At 44.3% G+C, this 19,710-nt stretch overlaps 1 protein-coding gene across 1 annotated transcript in view; it reads right to left on the bottom strand.

Annotated features, from left to right (window-relative positions):
- Nucleotides 1-19,710, bottom strand: part of FRMPD3 (FERM and PDZ domain containing 3) — a 553,251-nt gene that overhangs the window by 508,821 nt on the left and 24,720 nt on the right. Inside the window, exon 4 of the mRNA XM_044268648.1 lies at nucleotides 15,001-15,105. Within this exon, the coding sequence (XP_044124583.1) occupies nucleotides 15,001-15,105 (105 nt within the window). The remainder of the gene's footprint in view (nucleotides 1-15,000; nucleotides 15,106-19,710) is intronic.

The raw sequence follows: 19,710 nt of genomic DNA, 5'->3' as shown, positions 1-19,710 counted from the left end.
GCAAAATAATGTAAAAATGCAGTTTTTTTTATCTTTCCCCTAAAAATAAAATAAAAGTTATTAAATACACTATATATACCGCAAAATGGTTCCTAAAAAACCTTTTAATGTGACTATTAAAAGGCTAAAACAAATGCTCACTGATTTGAGGAAAGCAAGGGGTTATGGGAAGTAAGGGAAATACAGGATGGCCTCAAGGACATGGCAAAGATCACCACAGGAAGTGCAGCAGAGGCCATCTTAGGAAGATGCTGAAACAGAGGCACAGACAAATAGGGTTGCTAAGGCCTGGATCAGAAAGGTAAAATGAACTGAAAAATAAAGCTTCATGAATACCTTCCCTTCAGCATCACATATGTTAGGAATTTTGTTTTTGGTAGTGAAATGGCAGTTACAATTTAAAATATTCCTTGGGGGTGTTGTTTCGGTTGGAGAGTGAAATATGGTGCTTCTTCCCTTCTGAGACCTGCTGTGTGCCCACACAGCAATTTACTAGCACATATGGGATGTTGCCGTTAGAGATGAGTGAATTGAAGTTGACAAAGTGGAATTTCCTCGCACTTCGTGGTAACGAATCATATTTTTTGAAAAATGGCTGCTGCACATGTTAGAAAGAGGAAGTAAGAAGCCAGGGAACGAGTGAGCACCCATAATGCCATGCAGACAGCCAGTCAGCAGATAGCCAGCTCATGTGATGTCACAGCCCTATAGAAAGTCTCCTCCTGCCATGTCTCTGCCATTTTACAGTGAACTTAGTGCAGGGAGAGACATTATAGGTACTAGGGACAGTGTTTAGGAAATAATTTAGTCACCAGAAATTACTATTGAAAAGTTCATGGACAAGTTATTCATAGTGTAGGGATATAATAGGGGGGCATTATCCACACTATAGGGAAGAGAGAAGAGACAACTGAACTGTGTAAAGCCTGGCTAATAGGGACTATTCTATTACACCTTGCTGCATTAATTGGGGATACAAAGTGATGTAATACTACAGATTTTAGGCTATTTACATTAAGTGATACATCAGCAATTCCAATATTCCCTACCGTATTTTTAGCCCTATAAGACGCACCGGCCCATAAGACGCACTTAGGTTTTTGAGGAGGAAAATAAGAAAAAAAAAATTTTTAACCAAAAGGTGTGCTTTCGGTGGGTTTTGAACTAATGGTGGCCTGTGCATGACACTACTAAGGGGGATCTGTGGGTGGCACTGTTATGGGGGGGATCTGTGAATGGCACTGTTATGGGGGATCTGTGGATGGCACTGGTATGGGGGGATCTGTGGGGGGCACTGATATGGGGGGGATTTGAGAGGTGCACTGTTATGGGGGGGATCTGAGGGGGGCACTGTTATGGGGGGATCTGTGGATGGCACTGTTATGGGGGTGATCTGTGGATGGCACTGTTATGGGGGGTGATCTGTGGATGGCACTGTTATGGGGGTGATCTGTGGATGGCACTGTTATGGGGGGGTGATCTGTGGATGGCACTGTTATGGGGGAGTGATCTGTGGATGTCACTGTTATGGGGGTGATCTGTGGATGGCACTGTTATGGGGGGGGGGGGTGATCTGTGGATGGCACTGTTATGGAGGGGGATCTGTGCATGGCACTGTTATGGGGGGTGGATCTGTGGATGGCACTGCTATATATGTGTCACCCACAGATCCCCCACACCATAACAGTGCCATCCACATATCCCCCACCCCATAACAGTGGCATCCACAGATCACCCCCCCATAACAGTGCCATACACAGATCCCCCCCTATAATACTGCCATCCACATATGCCCTAATATACCTGTGGGAGGTGCCGGTGTCATGCAAATGCGGCGGGACAGGTGCAGTCACTGTACTCCGGCCCCACCGCTCACTCACTGCTTTATTGCCTAAACATTTTATAATAATAGCTTTCATTGAAGTTCCAATCCGATCCCCAGCCCTATCTGTACTACTTACTAAATGTCCTGTAGAAGGCAGAGCAGGGCGGGCGGCCGGAACTCACTGATGTCACGTGCCTGCGCTGCCTACTTTATGAATGAAGTAGGCGGTGCAGGCACGTGACGTCAGTGAGTTACGGCCGGCCACCCGCCCTGCTCTGCCTGCTACAGCCTACAGGACATTTAGTAAGTCCCTCCCCCGCCCAGCTGATGCATCGCATGCTGCGATGAAAAATGGCAGCATTCGCCCATAGGGGGGGGGGGGGGGTGCGTCTTATGGGGTGAAAAATACGGTAATTCTGTTATTGGGGTGAAACTGCGGATTGATTCTACAGAATTTGGGGGGTTCACATTCTTTTATATATCATTCAATCCATTAATCCTTTATTGGCTAATTGGGGTGAAATTGCGGCTGGATACTGCAGATTTTAGTGTCCTCACGTTCTTTTATATACAATTCAATCCGTTAATCCTTGATTGTCTAATTGGGATGAAATTGTGGCTTGATACTATAGATTTTAGTGCACTCACTTTTTTTATATATAATTTAATCCGTTAATCTTTGATTGTCTAATTGGGATGAAATTACGGCTTGATTTTAGGGTACTCAAGTTCTATTATATACAAGTATATCCGTTAATCCATAATTGTATGATTGGGGTAAAATTGCTGCCTGATACTACACATTTTAGGGCGCTCAAATTCTATTATACATAAATATATCCGTTAATCCCTAATTGTGGAATTGATGTGAAATTGTGGCAGACAGTTGGGTGACATGCCCTTTTAAGTGAATGGGCAGTGGGAAAAATGTTTCTAGAGCTGGCAGAAGTAGAAGCAGAAGAAGAGAGGGTGGTAGCAGCAGTCACAGTGACAGGCCAGAGCTGACTGTGTTATCCAGTGGTTGACCAGCTGTGCTTCAGTGGTTGACTTGGTCTAATACAGTACCTCATCTCAAGTGACATCAGACACCCCAAGTCAGGAGTCGGTGAGTTCTTCTGACACCACTCTTAGTTGGTATGGCCTGGGAACAAGCTCTGTGCCCCCACCTGTCCTGAACCTGCCTCTATCATTTTCTGTTCCTTCTGCTCGAGAAGTATTGTATGGTGTCAGCTTGGCTCCACTTTTCAATGAGGACGAGCTTCTAGAAGACAGTCAGTAGCTACTGCCCAGCCAAGATCCGGAGGAGAGATCCGCTGCTTCCTCCAGTAGGCGGGCAATTAGCGATGATGAGAGTCGCGTGGGAGCTGGTGTTGCGAGTAGTCAGGCTCGTGGCCCTGAGACTGGTGAGAGTGACATCAGTGACGTGCAGACAGTAGAGGATGATGATGTACCGATCACACTTGGGAGCCAGGTGAAGAGGGGGCTTCATCATCATCATCAGGAGAAGAGGGTGGCAGCTTGTAGGTGCGGCAGTGGCTGAGCCAGCAGGGTGGTAGTGTGGCTGTGAGCGCCATACAATGACACATGGCGGTGTAGGAATTTTTCAACAATCCACCAGAGGACATCAGCATGGATATTTGTAAAATCTGTGGGCAGAAGGTGAAGCGTGGCCAGGGTGCACCATGGCAATGTGTCAACACATGCAGTGACACCATAAAGTATCCTGGGAAAACCATTGTGCTAATATGGTGGTACAGCCTGGTCACCCAGTGACCCACACCTATTCTTCAGTAGTCAGGGCTCCACCACCTCAGCATAAGGGAGATGTGTTTATCTAATGGTCCTGATGCTCCTGCTCCTCCTACTCCTCATCACTGGTTTCGTCAGCAATCGATCACCAAGGCGATAGAAAAAACACATGAGTATGGGTGCACTGATTTAACAGTGCAGAAGCTGAATGTGCTCCTGGCCAAGTTTCTGGTACTACAGTCCCTCCCTTTCCATGTGGTTAAAGGGAGTCTGTCACCACATTTTAGCATGTTAGACCGTTAAAATAGGGTTATGTGATCCACCCAGAACATAAAAACGGTACCTTTGTTGTAGAAAACGGACTTTTCTTTTTGCCGAAAATGAACTTATAAGATTATGTTCTGAGCCCTCTCAAGTGCCCAGGGCGGTCTCTCAATCCTCGGAGCCCCAGGCAGCACCTCCTAAACGGCTCATAACCCCGCCCTCCGTGCGCCTCTTCCCGCCCGTTTACTCCCTTCCCCTGTCCTTTTCCACTGTGGCTGTGTGGTCCAAATCGTAGCGGGCGCATGCGCAATGCGATGACCGCTCCTGGCAGGGCATCGCAATACCTACTGAGTATGCGCCCGCTACGATTTGGACCGCACAGCAGCAGTGGAAAAGGACAAGGGAGGGGAGTAAACGGGCGGGCAGAGGCGCACGGAGGGCGGGGTTATGAGCCGTTTAGGAGGTGCTGCCTGGGGCTCCGAGGATTGAGAGACCGCCCTGGGCACTTGAGAGGGCTCAGAACATAATCTTATAAGTTCATTTTCGGCAAAAAGAAAAGTCCGTTTTCTACAACAACGGTACCGTTTTTATGTTCTGGGTGGATCACATAACCCTATTTGATCAGTCTAACATGCTAAAATGTGGTGACAGACTCCATTTAATTCTGCACCTTTCGGAAAAGAATGCTTGTGCCAAGCCAATGTGGAGAGTCCTAGGTCACCATTACATCTCCAAAAAGGCAGTACCAGCCCAGCACATGTATGTTGAACAGAAGGTGGGCCAGTCCTTGAGCCTTTCAGTATCTGCTAAAGTTCACGGCAGTGGTGACATGTAGAGCTGTAACTACGGTCAAGGATAATATATGTCCTTTATGGCCCACTGGGTAAATGTGGTTCCTACCCAGCCACATCAGCAACTTGGTCTGATAACAGCAATGTCGCCTCCACGTTCTCAAGCTATGAGTCCTGCGCCAATGTCTTCCTCTGCCTCCTCATCCTCCACCTTGTCCTCAGCCTCCACTGCAGGCACAATTCAGAGTGCTTCTCCAGCATACCACCTGTGAAGAGCACGGTGGTGTCACGCTGTTCTGCACCTGGTTTGCCTGGGTGAATAAAGTTACACAGGGGAGGAACTGCTCCGCGTCCTTAATCAATAAATCAAATCCTTGCTGTCTCCTCACCAACAAAAAATCAGAACCATGGTCACCGACAACGAGAATAACATTGGGTCTACACTGCCTCAAGGAGGACTGTGCCATGTGTTCTGCATGGCACATGTCTTTAATCTGGTTGTAAAGCAGTTCCTGAAGTCTTCCACCCATCTGCAAGACATCCTAAAAATGGCCAGGATACTGTGCATGCACTTAAGCCACTCTTACACTGCAAAGCATGCCCTCCTTTTTGAAACTCCACCCTCCACATGTTGGAAGGCCATAAAAGATTTCTTGATGATGCAGATGGACAGTAGCATTTTCCTGTGTACCTTTGGCGTTAGCCAGTGGCAGCTCTTGAGTTACACCTGCCATTTGCTCAGGCCCTTTGAGGAGGCCACTTTTTTTGTCAGTTGCTAGGACTACAGGATGAACAACATAATTCCACTCCTTAACGTCCTGGAGCAGATGCTGATAAATCTGGCTGGCCATGGGACAGGAGACGTTGTGCCTACATCTCGCAGCCATCTGATCCCTGTGGAGGCTGAACTGGAGGAAGAGGAGGACATTCATGCACAAGCAATGTATCCAGAAATGGGTGGTTTTTCTGCACAAGTGACAGGAGAGGAGCAGGAGGAGATAGAGGGTGATGAGAAAGACCAGGCAGATGACCCCGAGACACCTTGACAGTATACAGTGGAGATGGAGGCAGAAGTTCCTCCTAGTTCTTTGTGCAAATGGCCAGATGCATGCTGAGTTGCTTACGTAGTGATAGCCGCATTATCACCATTCGGCAGAGGGATGACTACTGGCTCTCCACGATGTTTGACCCTTGCTACCGCTCCAAAATGGGGGCATTTGTTCCACCCGCTGAGAGGGAGGATAAATTCAACTACTATTGAGACATCCTATGTAGTCAGTTGGCTACTGCTTATGTGGGCCATTGCCCATCCTTATAAGTCTGAAGTCTATAATGAGCAGTTTTCTTCACCCGCCTAGTGAAGAAACCACTCACCAGCAGCAGGACATAGAGCAGAACCTGAACCAGCTGGTGGTGGCATACTTGGACTGCAACCTGCCAACTGACATCCAAGATCCACTGGACTGCTGGCTCAGCCGCTACCTCACGCACACCCTCTTCTCCTGATGGTAATGACGCCTCCTCCTCACTCGGTTTCCACGTATGATCGGCTACAGCATCATCCACTACTGTCACTGCAAGTCACTGATCCGAAAGAAAACAGTCAGCCCTCCGTGTTCCAATGGCGTGGTGCACGTGTCTCGAGTCGGCGTCTTCGGAACAAAATGTGAAGATAAGACCGGCACTCACTGGTAAGTTACAATTTCTTTTGTCTTTATTTGTCACATAATAATACAATAGTGATGTAATCACCACAAAAACTGGGTTTAAATATCCCGCCAGTCACAAGATATGACGTCAGGTTGTCACGGGCAACATGTACACACTTTCCACAACAACAAAAAACATGAATTAAAGGAAGGGAAGTGTTTGAAAAAACAGGAAAACAAGAGAGAAATAAAAAAAGAAAATAAGGGGAAAAAAGGAGATAGAAGCCATTGTCACATATATAAATCCACATATGTGGTAAATTGTACAAAATATAAATATCTAGATATATAAATAGACATATCCGAAAATCCCTTTGTTCCATCTCCTTCCAATAAAATTCATCACGTTTTCTGAAAGATAAAACAAGAAAAAATATATAAATAAAAATAATACACAAACTATATGTAAAAGGTTATTGTATATCAACGGAGCTGCATATTGTCACAAATTACATGTTACAAAAAGCCACACATTACAAAAAACTGCTCAATTCATAGTCGCTGTTCAAGCCCTTTGGATCCAAGGTTTGCAATCTATGGATCCAGAAGGCTTCACGTCTCTTCAGGATTTTAACCCTATAACCACCTCTGCGTGGATGAGGGACCTGTTCTATTATCTGGAAGCGCAATTGAGAGATATTATGTCTGCACTGTTCAAAATGGAAAGGAATGGGGAGGAGTAGATTCTTTTTGCGTATGGTATACTTATGTTTGCAAAATCTATCCTTAATCCTAGTGGATGTTTCTCCTACATAAACAAGTCTGCACGAACATTTCAAGATGTAAATCACAAAGTTGCTGTCACATGTGAAAAAGCCATTAATCTGAATTTTCATACCCGAATGCGGGTGGGTAAAATATTCCCCCTTGATGACACTGGAACAGTGTACACATTGTAAAAAAGGAAAAGTGCCCCTCTTAGGTGTAAATAATGTCATCTGTCTTATTGATGTTTTTGTTGCTACCAATATCAGCCTTAAAGGGGTTCTACAGTTTGTTTTAACTGATGATCTAGCCTCAGGATAGATCATCAGCATCTGATCGGCAGGGGTACGACACCCGGGTAAATTGTACAAAATATAAATATCTAAATAAAAATAATACACAAACTATACGTATTGCTGGAGCGCTGCTGCCTTCTCAAACAGCTGATCGGAGGGGGTTCCCGGTGTCAGACCCCCGCTGATTAGATGCTGATGATCTATCATTTGTAGCATATCATGGGTAGATTCTGGAATTCGTTAACATCAGGGTATGCTCTGCTCATGATATTCCAATGTTTATTAATAACTGATTTACATTTATTTATCCAAGGGTGTTATTTGACAACAAAAGGAATACGTGATTTATTGCCACTTTGTGATTGTGTATCTGTTTTAATTGTATCTCTTTCTGTATGTAGCAGAGATTTTGGGTACCCTTGTGTCTCAAATTTATCTATAATTTCCTCAGTTCTAACCTCCCTTTTCTCAATGTCAGAGACTATTCTATGTATTCGCTGGAACTGTGAATGGGGTAGTGACCTCTTAACGGCTGGTGGATTATTGCTGGTATGATAGAGCAGACTATTCCTGTCAGTGTTCTTTACATGTAAATCATTGGATATCTGCCCATTTTCATTCTTTATGACCCAGGTGTCAAGGAAGACCATATCAGCTGGTGGTGCTGGTTGTTGTGGCGTGCTGACAAAGCTTTTCCACATTTCGGCCATGCTAACCCTGCCTTCTGAGGTGCTGGTGGTGCCCCAGCTGCATTGGCGACCTCTACTCCTTCCCATTCTACTCCTCCCCATTCCTTTCCATTTTGAAAAGTGCAGACATAATATCTCTCAATTGCGCTTACAGATAATAGAACAGATCCCTTATCCACACAGAGGTGGTGATAGGGTTAAAATCCTGAAGAGACGTGAAGCCTTCTGGATCCATAGATTGCAAACCTTGGATCCTAAGGGCTTGAACCACGACTATGAATTGAGCAGTTTTTTGTAATGTGTGGCTTTTTGTAACATGTAATTTGTAACACTATGCAGCTCCGTTGATATATAATACCCTTTTACATATAGTTTGTGCATTATTTTTATTTATATTTTTTTTCTTGTTTTATCCTTCAGAAAACGTGTTGAATTTTATTGAGAGATAGAACAAAGGGATTTTCGGATATGTCTATTTATATATTTATATTTTGTACAATTTACCACATATGTGTATTTATATATGTGACAATGGCTTCTATTTCCTATTTTGCCCCTTTTTTTATTTTATTTTTATTTCTCTCTGGTTTACCTGTTTTTTCAAACACTCCCCTTCCTTTCATTAATGTTTTTTGTTGTGGAAAGTGTGTACATGTTGCCCGTGACAACCTGACATCATATCCTGTGACTTGCAGGCTATTTAAATCCAGTTTTTGTGGTGATGATTTGAGTTTGAGAAAGGCGTCACTATTGTATTATTATGTGACAAATAAAGACAAAATAAATTGTAACTTACCAGTGAGTGCCGGTCTTATCTTCACATTCTGTAAGTCACTGATGTCATCCTCACCAGTCTCAGGGCCACATGCTTGACTGCCCGCAACACCAGTTCCCATGTGACTCTCATCATCACTACTTGCCCGCCTACCGGAGAAAGCAGCGGATCTCTCCTCCTCACCTGTGTGTCACGGTAGGTAAGCTAAGGGAAGGAAACAGAACACGGCAAAGCAAACAAAACAACTGACTAGGCCCTAAGTGCTAGGAAACAAAGGGTTCACCTCCTAGCAATCTCTAAAACACTTACCCTAAGCTGCTATGCCCATGTGCATATCTCGATGGTAGATATGCACATGCCCACGTACCAAGACTATAACACACTGGACCAAGCTCTCAGCTGAAGGGAAGAGGGAAAGAGACACCCAGCTCCTTCAACAACCGAAGGAGCTGGCGTCACCCTAGAGGCCTAGTACAAACAGAAACAGAAGGAAAAATGGGAAAAGGACTTATCTTGAGATGTATTGGAGCAGACAATCCACCAAACTTCCAGAGCCCACACAAGGCAGAGCTATAACACGCAAAGGCTATAGGGAGAGGGAGGAATAAATATCCTCACCAATTACCTAAAGAACAACACCTGGGAGGAGATGGGATTCTGTTCAAACCCACAACAAAACAAACTGGCAGATCGAGTCACGTGCAGCAGGCCTGCGGAAGTTCCAGACGAAACGCCACCGGATTGAAAATGGCTGAGATTTTGTAAGGGCCAATAAATCTTTGACCCAATTTCCAGGAGGATTATATCTTTCACCCATTTTTTTCAAATGAACTTGAATCTTCCGCCATATAGATGACAAAGAGGAAGAGAATATCTCCTCTTCTGGTATCCCAGAAGATTCGGTCCCAGAAAAAGTAACAAACTGAGGGTGAAAACCATATGTGCCAAAAAAGGGTGACTTATCAGTTGACTCCTGGCTATGGTTATTCAAGGCAAAGTCAGCTAAAGACAAGAACGAGGACCACTCATCATGATTCTCAGCGACAAAACACCTCAAATAGGTCTCCAGGTTTTGGTTAGTGCGCTTAGTTTGACCATTCGACTGAGGATGAAAAGCCGAAGAGAAAGACAACTGAATACCCAGACGAGAACAAAACGCCCTCCAAAACCTGGAAACAAATTGCGTCCCCCTATTAGACACCATATCAGAGGGGATGCCATGTAATTTCACAATGTTATCAATAAAAACTTGAGAGAGAGTTTTTGCATTGGGCAAACCTGATAATGGTACAGTGAGCCATCTTGCTGGAGCAGTCCACTACCACCAAAATCACAGTTTTCCCAGAGGAACTCGGCAAATCAGTAATGAAGTCCATGGACAAATGTGTCCAAGGATGAGATGGGATGGACAAATGAAGAAGAGATCCTGATTGCCGAGTGTGAGCCACCTTCGCGTGTGCACAGGTCTCACAAGCTGTTACATAACCCTCAACACTTTTACTCAACCCCGACAACCAGAATCTCTGGGAAATAAGATCTACAGTGGATCTACTTCCAGGATGTCCTGCAAAGACAGTATCATGATGTTCCTTGAACACCTTGTATCGCAGTTCAGAAGGAACAAACAACTTGCCTGGAGGACAAGAATCAGGTGCCTCCTCTTGAGCCCCCAACACTTTAGTCTCCAGCTCGGGGTAAAGAGCGGAAACCACCACCCCATCAGCCAAAATCGGAATCAGATCCTCCGAATTCCCCCCCAGGAAAGCTATGTGACAACGCATCCACTTTGACGTTTTTTAATCCTAGGGCGATAGGTGACCACAAAATTGAACCTGGTAAAAAACAATGACCATCTACCCTGCCTAGGATTTAGATGCTTTGCAGATTGCAGGTAAGCCAGATTCTTATGGTCAGTAAATACCGTAATTGGATGGGTAGCCCCTTCTAGCCAATGACACCACTTTTCAAAAGACAATTTATTGGCCAAAGACTCTATACCCAACATCATAATTTATTTTGGCGGCCGAGAGTTTCTTGGAGAAAAAAGCACAAGAGCGCCATTTGCTAGGAGACGGATCCTGCGTCAAGACTGCTCTGACTCTCACTTCTGACGAGTCAACCTCCACAATGAAGGGTTGAGACACATCAGGTTGCATCAGAATGGGAGCAGAAGTAAAACATTTCTTAATAGCTGAAAAAGCCTGTAATGCCTCATCTGACGAGACAGAGAAGTCAGCGCCCTTCCTAGTCATATCTGTCAAATGTTTGACAATGGTGGAATAATTCAGGATGAATTTTCTGTAGTAATTAGTAAATCCTAAATATCGCATCAGGGCTTTTGGATTTTCTGTCCGGTCCCATTCCAGTACTGCAGGGACCTTTTCAGGATCCATACGAAAACAGGAGGCAGAAAGCAAGTACCCCAAAAACGGCAGCTCCTGAACAGCAAACACACATTTTTCCAACTTAGCATACAATTTATTCTCCCAAAGGATCAATAATACTTGTCTCAAATGATCCTGATGAGTCTTCATATCGGGTGAGTAAATTAGCATGCCATCGAGGTAAATAACAACAAACCTCCCCACCAAATAATGAAAAATGTCATTGATAAAGCGCTGAAAGACTGCTGGAGCATTAGTTAAACTAAAGGTCATGACTAGGTTCTCAAAGTGACCCTCAGGGGTTTTGAGGGACCTTTTCCATTCATCTCCTTCCCTTATTCTGATCAGATTATAAGCTCCTCTTAAATCCAATTTAGAAAACACCTTGGCACCAATAATCTGATCAAATAGATCCTGAATCAAGGGAAGGGGATAAGGATCATATTTAGTTCCCGGAAATCTAGGCACGGTCTAAGGGATCCATCCTTCTTTTTTATGAAAAAGAAGCCAGCGGCCATAGGAGACTTAGATGGTCTAATATGTCCCTTTGCCAAACTCTCGGCAATATACTCCCGCATAGCTACTCTTTCGGGTTGAAAAATATTATATAACCGAGATTTTGGCAATTTTGCTCCGGGGATAAGATTGACCGGACAATCATACTCTCGGTGAGGGAGCAACTACTAAGCTCCACCCTCCGAAAATGCGTCTGAAAAATCGGAAAGAAATGGAAGCAGCACCTTAGTGGACACCCCCGAAATAGAGGCACTAAGACAGTTGTTCATACAAAATTTACTCCAATTACTGATTTGTCTTGTTTGCCAGTCAATGGTAGGGTTATGTTTTATCAACCATGGTAAACCCAGAACCATCGGAGCAGGCAAACCTTTCATAACAAAACAAGAAATGAACTGAATATGAGAATCACCTACCCTCAAATGAACATCCTGAACAATAGTTAGACATCTTTGCATGAGGGGGGCGGACTCTATAGCAAACATTGGTATCTCTTTGCTTAATGCGCTAGTTTTAAAACCATGACTCTGAAGAAATTGAAAATCAATAAGATTAACCACTGCGACACTGTCAACAAATACCTTTAACTCAAAATTTCCAGAGTCTGGCGCCACCATGGCAGACAGGAGGAATCGGGTACTGCAGGTAGGATACGAACATGCATGCTCTGACTCCCCATTCACACTACTAAGAGTTAGGGAGATTTTTTTTGAAGGAATCCCCTATTTGTTTTTCATTACCACTTTGAGGTTTAATAAAAAAAGCACACATTAACGAAATGACATTCATTACCACAGAAGTAACACAGTCTATTCAGCTTCCTAAAATTCCTATTACCAGAGAGAGCAAGAAGTAACCTGACCCAATTGCAAAGGCTCGTCTCTAGCCCCTAATTCTAGTGTCATAGTGCCCAGAGGGACAGGAAGGACTGATTCCCCACCAGACAGCACCCCCTGCCCGAGGGGAACCTTGTACCTCTCCCTAAGACGTCTATCAATCCGTATGGCCAAAGACATGGCCGCTTCCAAAGAATCAGGGTTTTCATGAAATGCATAGGCATCTTTTAATCTCTCAGATAGCCCCTGACAGAACTGACTATGGAGTGCAGGATCATTTCACTCCGAGTCAGTCACCCATCTTCTAAATTCCGCACAATATGACTCAGCAGTACGTTCTCCCTGGCACAAGCTGCGCAACTTAGATTCAGCCATAGAGACCCGGTCTGGGTCATCAGAAATCAGGCCCCAGGGCTCTGAAAAATTCATCCACCGACGGGAGGGACTGTGAACCGGTCAGCAGAGAAAAAGCCCAAGACTGAGCGTCACCTTTTAGCAGAGAAATAATAATCCCTACTCTTTGGTTTTTGTCTCCAGATGAAATCGGGAGCAGACGAAAATACAATTTACAGGACTCCCTGAACCGAACAAAGTTATCACTTCCCCCGGAAAACCTATCAGAGAGAGGTTCCAGGCAGACCAGCTACCTCCAAAGACAATCCCTGCGATCAACCAAAGCATCAATAGTTAACTTTTTGCAAACAGCAAGGGAAAAAATGACAGTACGGCAGGTTATAATGTCAGGGTAGGTAAGATAAGGGAAGGAAACAGAACGCGGCAACGCAGACAAAACAACTGACTAGGCCCCAAATGCTAGGGAACAAGGGGGTCACCTCCTATCAATCCCTAAAACACTTTAACTAAGCTGCTATGCCCATGTGCATATCTCAATGGTAGATATGCACATGCCCACGTACCTAAGACTATAACACACTGGACCAAACCCTCAGCTGAAGGGAAGAGGGAAAGATACACCCAGCTCCTTCAACAACCGAAGGAGCTACATTAAAAGACAAAAACATGCAATGTGACAATAAACTGCAATATAGAGTACAAAATTGCATAATAATAACAAGTGCTACACTATAAGTGCGAGATACTTGGCAAATCCTTTTGTACAAAATTATTTGAGCCCGTCTGCCGAGCGTCAAGGTGATCTCTGTTAGACGGGTTCCTACGCTAAATTCTACCTGTTAGGTGCCATGACGGCTACCATACACTTCAGGGAGTGTAGGTTCCACGTTCCTGCATTGAATACTACCTGTTAGGTGCCATGACGGCTACCATACACTTCAGGGAGTGCAGGTTACACAGCAGGCCCACTCCACAACACCACCGGCGCCAAACGGCTACCAAGGATTGCAGTGAGAGTCCACAAACTATCTCACTCCTGGTGCCATGGCTTCAGTGAGTGAGGGGGAGCAGGCCTGACTATGTACTAACACTAATTAAAATCAGCCTATAGGGCAGACAGGGTGGTCAGGAGTGCATGACTGAGGAGGCAGCCACACCTCCAGTACAAACTGCAAAGAAAAGCCAAAAAGGGGGTCAGTCAGCACATACCAAACCGCAGTAGCACATTGCTATGGCAGGGAACAACATTAAAAGACAAAAACATGCAATGCGACAATAAACTGCAATATAGAGTACAAAATTGCATAATAATAACAAGTGCTACACTATAAGTGCGAGATACTTGGCAAATCGTACTCTATATTGCAGTTTATTGTCGCATGGATGACGTGATCGCATGGCGCATGGGGCGCTCTGACGTCACTCTGGAGCGCCCCGGGCGCCTGGGGCGCCCTGACGTCACTCTGGAGCGCCGCGGGAGCCGCACGGATGGTAAATATGCTGCTCCCCCGCTTCCCGCTACACTTTACCATGGCTGCCAGGACTTTAGCGTCCTGGCAGCCATGGTAACCATTGAGAAAAAGCTAAACGTCGTATCCGGCAATGCGCCAAAACGACGTTTAGCTTAAGGCCGGATCCGGATCAATGCCTTTCAATGGGCATTCATTGGATCTGGCCTTGCGGCAAGTCTTCAGTTTTTCTGGCCGGAGAAAAAAGCGCAGCATGCTGCGGTATTTTCTCCGGCCAAAAAACGTTCCGTTCCGGAACTGAAGACATCCTGATGCATCCTGAACGGATTTCACTCCATTCAGAATGCATTAGGATAATCCTGATCAGGATTCTTCCGGCATAGAGCCCCGACGACGGAACTCTATGCCGGAAGACAATAACGCAGGTGTGAAAGAGCCCTAACTTGTAAAGTTTCCTTCACGTAAAGTATAACATGCATCTTTTCCATACCCTGTTACAAGCTTGTCTGTGGCCTGACGGTTAGTGGATGCACAGAAGACATAACATAGAAGCTGCAGACAAATGTACAATATGCAGAATAACCAACACTGTGAGCAGTATTGCCTCTTACACACCCATAATTATTGGCATAACTTACTGGATTTGTATCTCCCACAGTCACAAGTTCAGAAAATCTTACTCTTCCTGGATTGGAACGAAGTTTCTCCTTCTTTGCTGCACTTATAAATGCAGATTTGGGAGACTAAAAAAAAGATAAATGCATGGGTCTTAGATACAGTTGTTGTGTATATGCAGAGCATTGAATAATTGGAAGAAATGTTCCACTTGAAACAACCAGGATCTTGCATGAGTATGAGGGTAAGAAAATGACTCCTAATCCTGTACACAGTGTATCCTTAGGCCTCTTTCACACGGGCGTCAGTTTTTTTGCCCGGATAAGAGTCGGGTGCGTTGCGGGAAAATGTGCGATTTTTCCGCGCGAGTGCAAAACATTGTCATGCGTTGCACTCGCGTGTGAAAAATCACGCATGTTTGGTACCCAAACCCGAACTTCTTCATAGAAGTTCGGGCTTGGGATTGATGTTCTGAAGATTGTATTATTTTCCCTTATAACATGGTTATAAGGGAAAATAATAGCATTCTGAATACAGAATGCATAGTAAACCAGCGCTAGAGGGGTTAAAAAAAAATTAAAAATAATTTAACTCACCTTAGTCCACTTGCTCGCGAAGCCCGGCATCACTTCGTGCCTCCTCTGCTGATGAACAGGACCTGGGGTGAGCTGCTCCATTAAATACAGGTTAAGGACCTTCGATGACGTCACTCCGGTCATCACATGGTACGTCACATGATCTTTTACCATGGTGATTCACCATGGTTAAAGACCATGTGATGACCGGAGTGACGTCATCGAAGGTCCTTAAGCTCTATTTAATGGAGCAGCTCACCCCAGGTCCTGTTCATCAGCAGAGGAGGCACAAGGAGATGCCGGGCTTCGCGAGCAAGTGGACTAAGGTGAGTTAAATTATTATTATTATTTTTTTAACCCCTCTAGCGCTGGTTTACTATGCATTCTGTATTCAGAATGCTATTATTTTCCCTTATAACCATGTTATAAGGGAAAATAATAATGATCGGGTCTCCATCCCGATCGTCTCCTAGCAACCGTGCGTGCAAATCGCATGGCATCCGTACTTGTTTGCGGATGCCATCCGATTTTCACACACCCCATTCATTTCTATGGGGCCTGCGTCACGTTGAAATCGGACAATATAGAGCATGCTGCGATTTCAACTGAACGCACAAGTGATGCGTTAAAAACAACGCTCATGTGCACAGCCCCATAGAAATGAATGGGTCAGGATTTAGTGCGGGTGCCATACGTTCGCCGCACGGATCGCACCCGCACGGAAAACTCACCCGTGTGAAAGGGGCCTTAGGCTGTCTACACCTGAACCAGATCTATTACAGTGGCTTAGCCTGGATGATCAATTTGGAGCATGGCTAGACACATTTGTCTAACTCTATACTGATTATTGTTTGGCTTACTTTGAGACAAAAGTTTATGCCAGACTTGTGGCAAATGTTTTGTACAAAATGGCTAATCTTCAACCAGGCCCTTTTTCCTGTGAACTCCATCACCCATTTCAAGCAAGTTGAGAAAGGCATTAAATTAGTTGCGCTAATTTAAACCAATTTGTGCCACTTTTTAGACAAATTCTATGCACAGATACATTAGTAAGTTTGGGCCAAATGTTCCTTCTTTCTCAGGTACACTATAATGAGTCAGGCTCTTAAATTAGCAAATTCATTTCGTCAATGGAACAGATTTTTAGGCCTGTGTATTACTATAAATATACACAAGTCACTGAACATATCTCCAGGGGTAGATTTTATACAAGGCTATACCAAGGTGTAGGGGATTAGCTCTTTTCCAGGGGTTGCAAACACACGCTTCTTCACAGACACCAGGATTTAGGGGCCAAACTGTGCTTTATTGTGGCACACAGCATAAAGAAAAACACACAAAGCCAAGATAAAATACCTTGCCCATCAGGGCCCTATCTAAACACATAGGTTTACCTGACTCACCTAAAGCGTAACACAGTTCACACCCGTGATGAGATGCAGCTTTCCCAGCCCAACCTCCAGCAGCCTCCAGGCTGCTCCCACACCAGTGTCTCTTGTGGGATAGTGGTCTCTCAGCCCTCCCGGCTCAGACCACACAGAGCCACTCCAGCCTTCTGTGTGCAAGTCCCCACCCCCTCTCACTCTGAGGATTCCTTTATCCCCAGGTGATTACTGCACCTGGTCTTTCTTCAGACCTGGTGATTCTGGGGAAGACACAGCAAATCCTGCCATATATCTCCCCTAACAACCATGAGGCATGTCACTGCCTCACAAAGGGAACACATATAACCTTTAATATCTGTTCTTCTGAACAGAGGCCAGATGGGTAGCCCACTTTAGTCACAGGAATTTTTAAAACAAGTATTCTGCTTCTTGCATCCCCTCCTACTGCTTAGACCAGACATGTCCAAACTGCGGCCTTCCAGCTTATAGCTTACAGCTATTAGGGCATGCTGGGAGTTGTAGTTTAGCAACAGCTGGGGGGCCGCAGTTTGGACATGCCTGGCTTAGACTCTCCAAGGCTCTCTCATAATGATTTCTCCTTCCATACCTTTGCCCTTGGCTTGACTACGACCAGCTTTTCAAATGTGCATGATTTCACGATATTGCGTCATAAAGTGTCCATTGTATAAGTGCGGCCACTCAGTGGTTTTTTTCTGAATTGCAGTCTTTCAAGGTTTATTTTGGTCATGATATTATATTGAATTGTTTTTGTAGAGGTAAGTCAGGAGGGTATATATATACAAGGAGTGCAGAATTATTAGGTAAATGAGTATTTTGACCACATCATCCTCTTATATGCATGTTGTCTTACTCCAAGCTGTATAGGCTCAAAAGCCTACTACCAATTAAGCATATTAGGTGATGTGCATCTCTGTAATGAGAAGGGGTGTGGTCTAATGACATCAACACCCTATATCAGGTGTGCATAATTATCAGGCAACTTCCTTTCCTTTGGCAAAATGGGTCAAAAGAAGGACTTGACAGGCTCAGAAAAGTCAAAAATAGTGAGATATCTTGCAGAGGGATGCAGCACTCTTAAAATTGCAAAGCTTCTGAAGCGTGATCATCGAACAATCAAGCGTTTCATTCAAAATAGTCAACAGGGTCGCAAGAAGCGTGTGGAAAAACCAAGGCGCAAAATAACTGCCCATGAACTGAGAAAAGTCAAGCGTGCAGCTGCCAAGATGCCACTTGCCACCAGTTTGGCCATATTTCAGAGCTGCAACATCACTGGAGTGCCCAAAAGCACAAGGTGTGCAATACTCAGAGACATGGCCAAGGTAAGAAAGGCTGGAAGACGACCACCACTGAACAAGACACACAAGCTGAAACGTCAAGACTGGGCCAAGAAATATCTCAAGACTGATTTTTCTAAGGTTTTATGGACTGATGAAATGAGAGTGAGTCTTGATGGGCCAGATGGATGGGCCCGTGGCTGTATTGGTAAAGGGCAGAGAGCTCCAGTCCGACTCAGACGCCAGCAAGATGGAGGTGGAGTACTGGTTTGGGCTGGTATCATCAAAGATGAGCTTGTGGGGCCTTTTCGGGTTGAGGATGGAGTCAGGCTCAACTCCCAGTCCTACTGCCAGTTTCTGGAAGACACCTTCTTCAAGCAGTGGTACAGGAAGAAGTCTGCATCCTTCAAGAAAAACATGATTTTCATGCAGGACAATGCTCCATCACACGCGTCCAAGTACTCCACAGCATGGCTGGCAAGAAAGGGTATAAAAGAAGAAAAACTAATGACATGGCCTCCTTGTTCACCTGATCTGAACCCCATTGAGAACCTGTGGTCCATCATCAAATGTGAGATTTACAAGGAGGGAAAACAGTACATCTCTCTGAACAGTGTCTGGGAGGCTGTGGTTGCTGCTGCACGCAATGTTGATGGTGAACAGATCAAAACACTGACAGAATCCATGGATGGCAGGCTTTTGAGTGTCCTTGCAAAGAAAGGTGGCTATATTGGTCACTGATTTGTTTTTGTTTTGTTTTTGAATGTCAGAAATGTATATTTGTGAATGTTGAGATGTTATATTGGTTTCACTGGTAAAAATAAATAATTGAAATGGGTATATATTTGTTTTTTGTTAAGTTGCCTAATAATTATGCACAGTAATAGTCACCTGCACACACAGATATCCCCCTAAAATAGCTAAAACTAAAAACAAACTAAAAACTACTTCCAAAAATATTCAGCTTTGATATTAATGAGTTTTTTGGGTTCATTGAGAACATGGTTGTTGTTCAATAATAAAATTAATCCTCAAAAATACAACTTGCCTAATAATTCTGCACTCCCTGTACATATATATATATATATATATATATATATATATATATATGTGTGTATCTGTCCCTTGCTTGATATATATGTATATCTGTATATATATTGGCCTCTTATATGGCCAATAGGGATATATATTCCCTGTATGGCCATGTATATATGGGTCTCCTGTATCTGGGCCCAGTATATGGACATATATGTGGGCTTATTACTGCCCATTCTTTCCCCCAGGTTGTGGCCATGCATTGCCACAGGTATGTCTGGGTGTATATATATAAATATATATATATGCCCCAGTTATTGCATACATCTGTATATATATTTATATAATATGCCCCAGGTTTATATTGTACATATTATTGTATACGAATGTGCCCCAAGCATCCATATGGATATATATTTATAATGCAGGCAGCATATTCCCCC

The sequence above is a fragment of the Bufo gargarizans genome, chromosome 9, assembly GCF_014858855.1.
Source record: "Bufo gargarizans isolate SCDJY-AF-19 chromosome 9, ASM1485885v1, whole genome shotgun sequence".
Classification (NCBI taxonomy): domain Eukaryota; kingdom Metazoa; phylum Chordata; class Amphibia; order Anura; family Bufonidae; genus Bufo; species Bufo gargarizans.
Note: the sequence above shows the minus strand (reverse complement) of the source record. Positions and strands in the feature narration are given on the sequence as shown.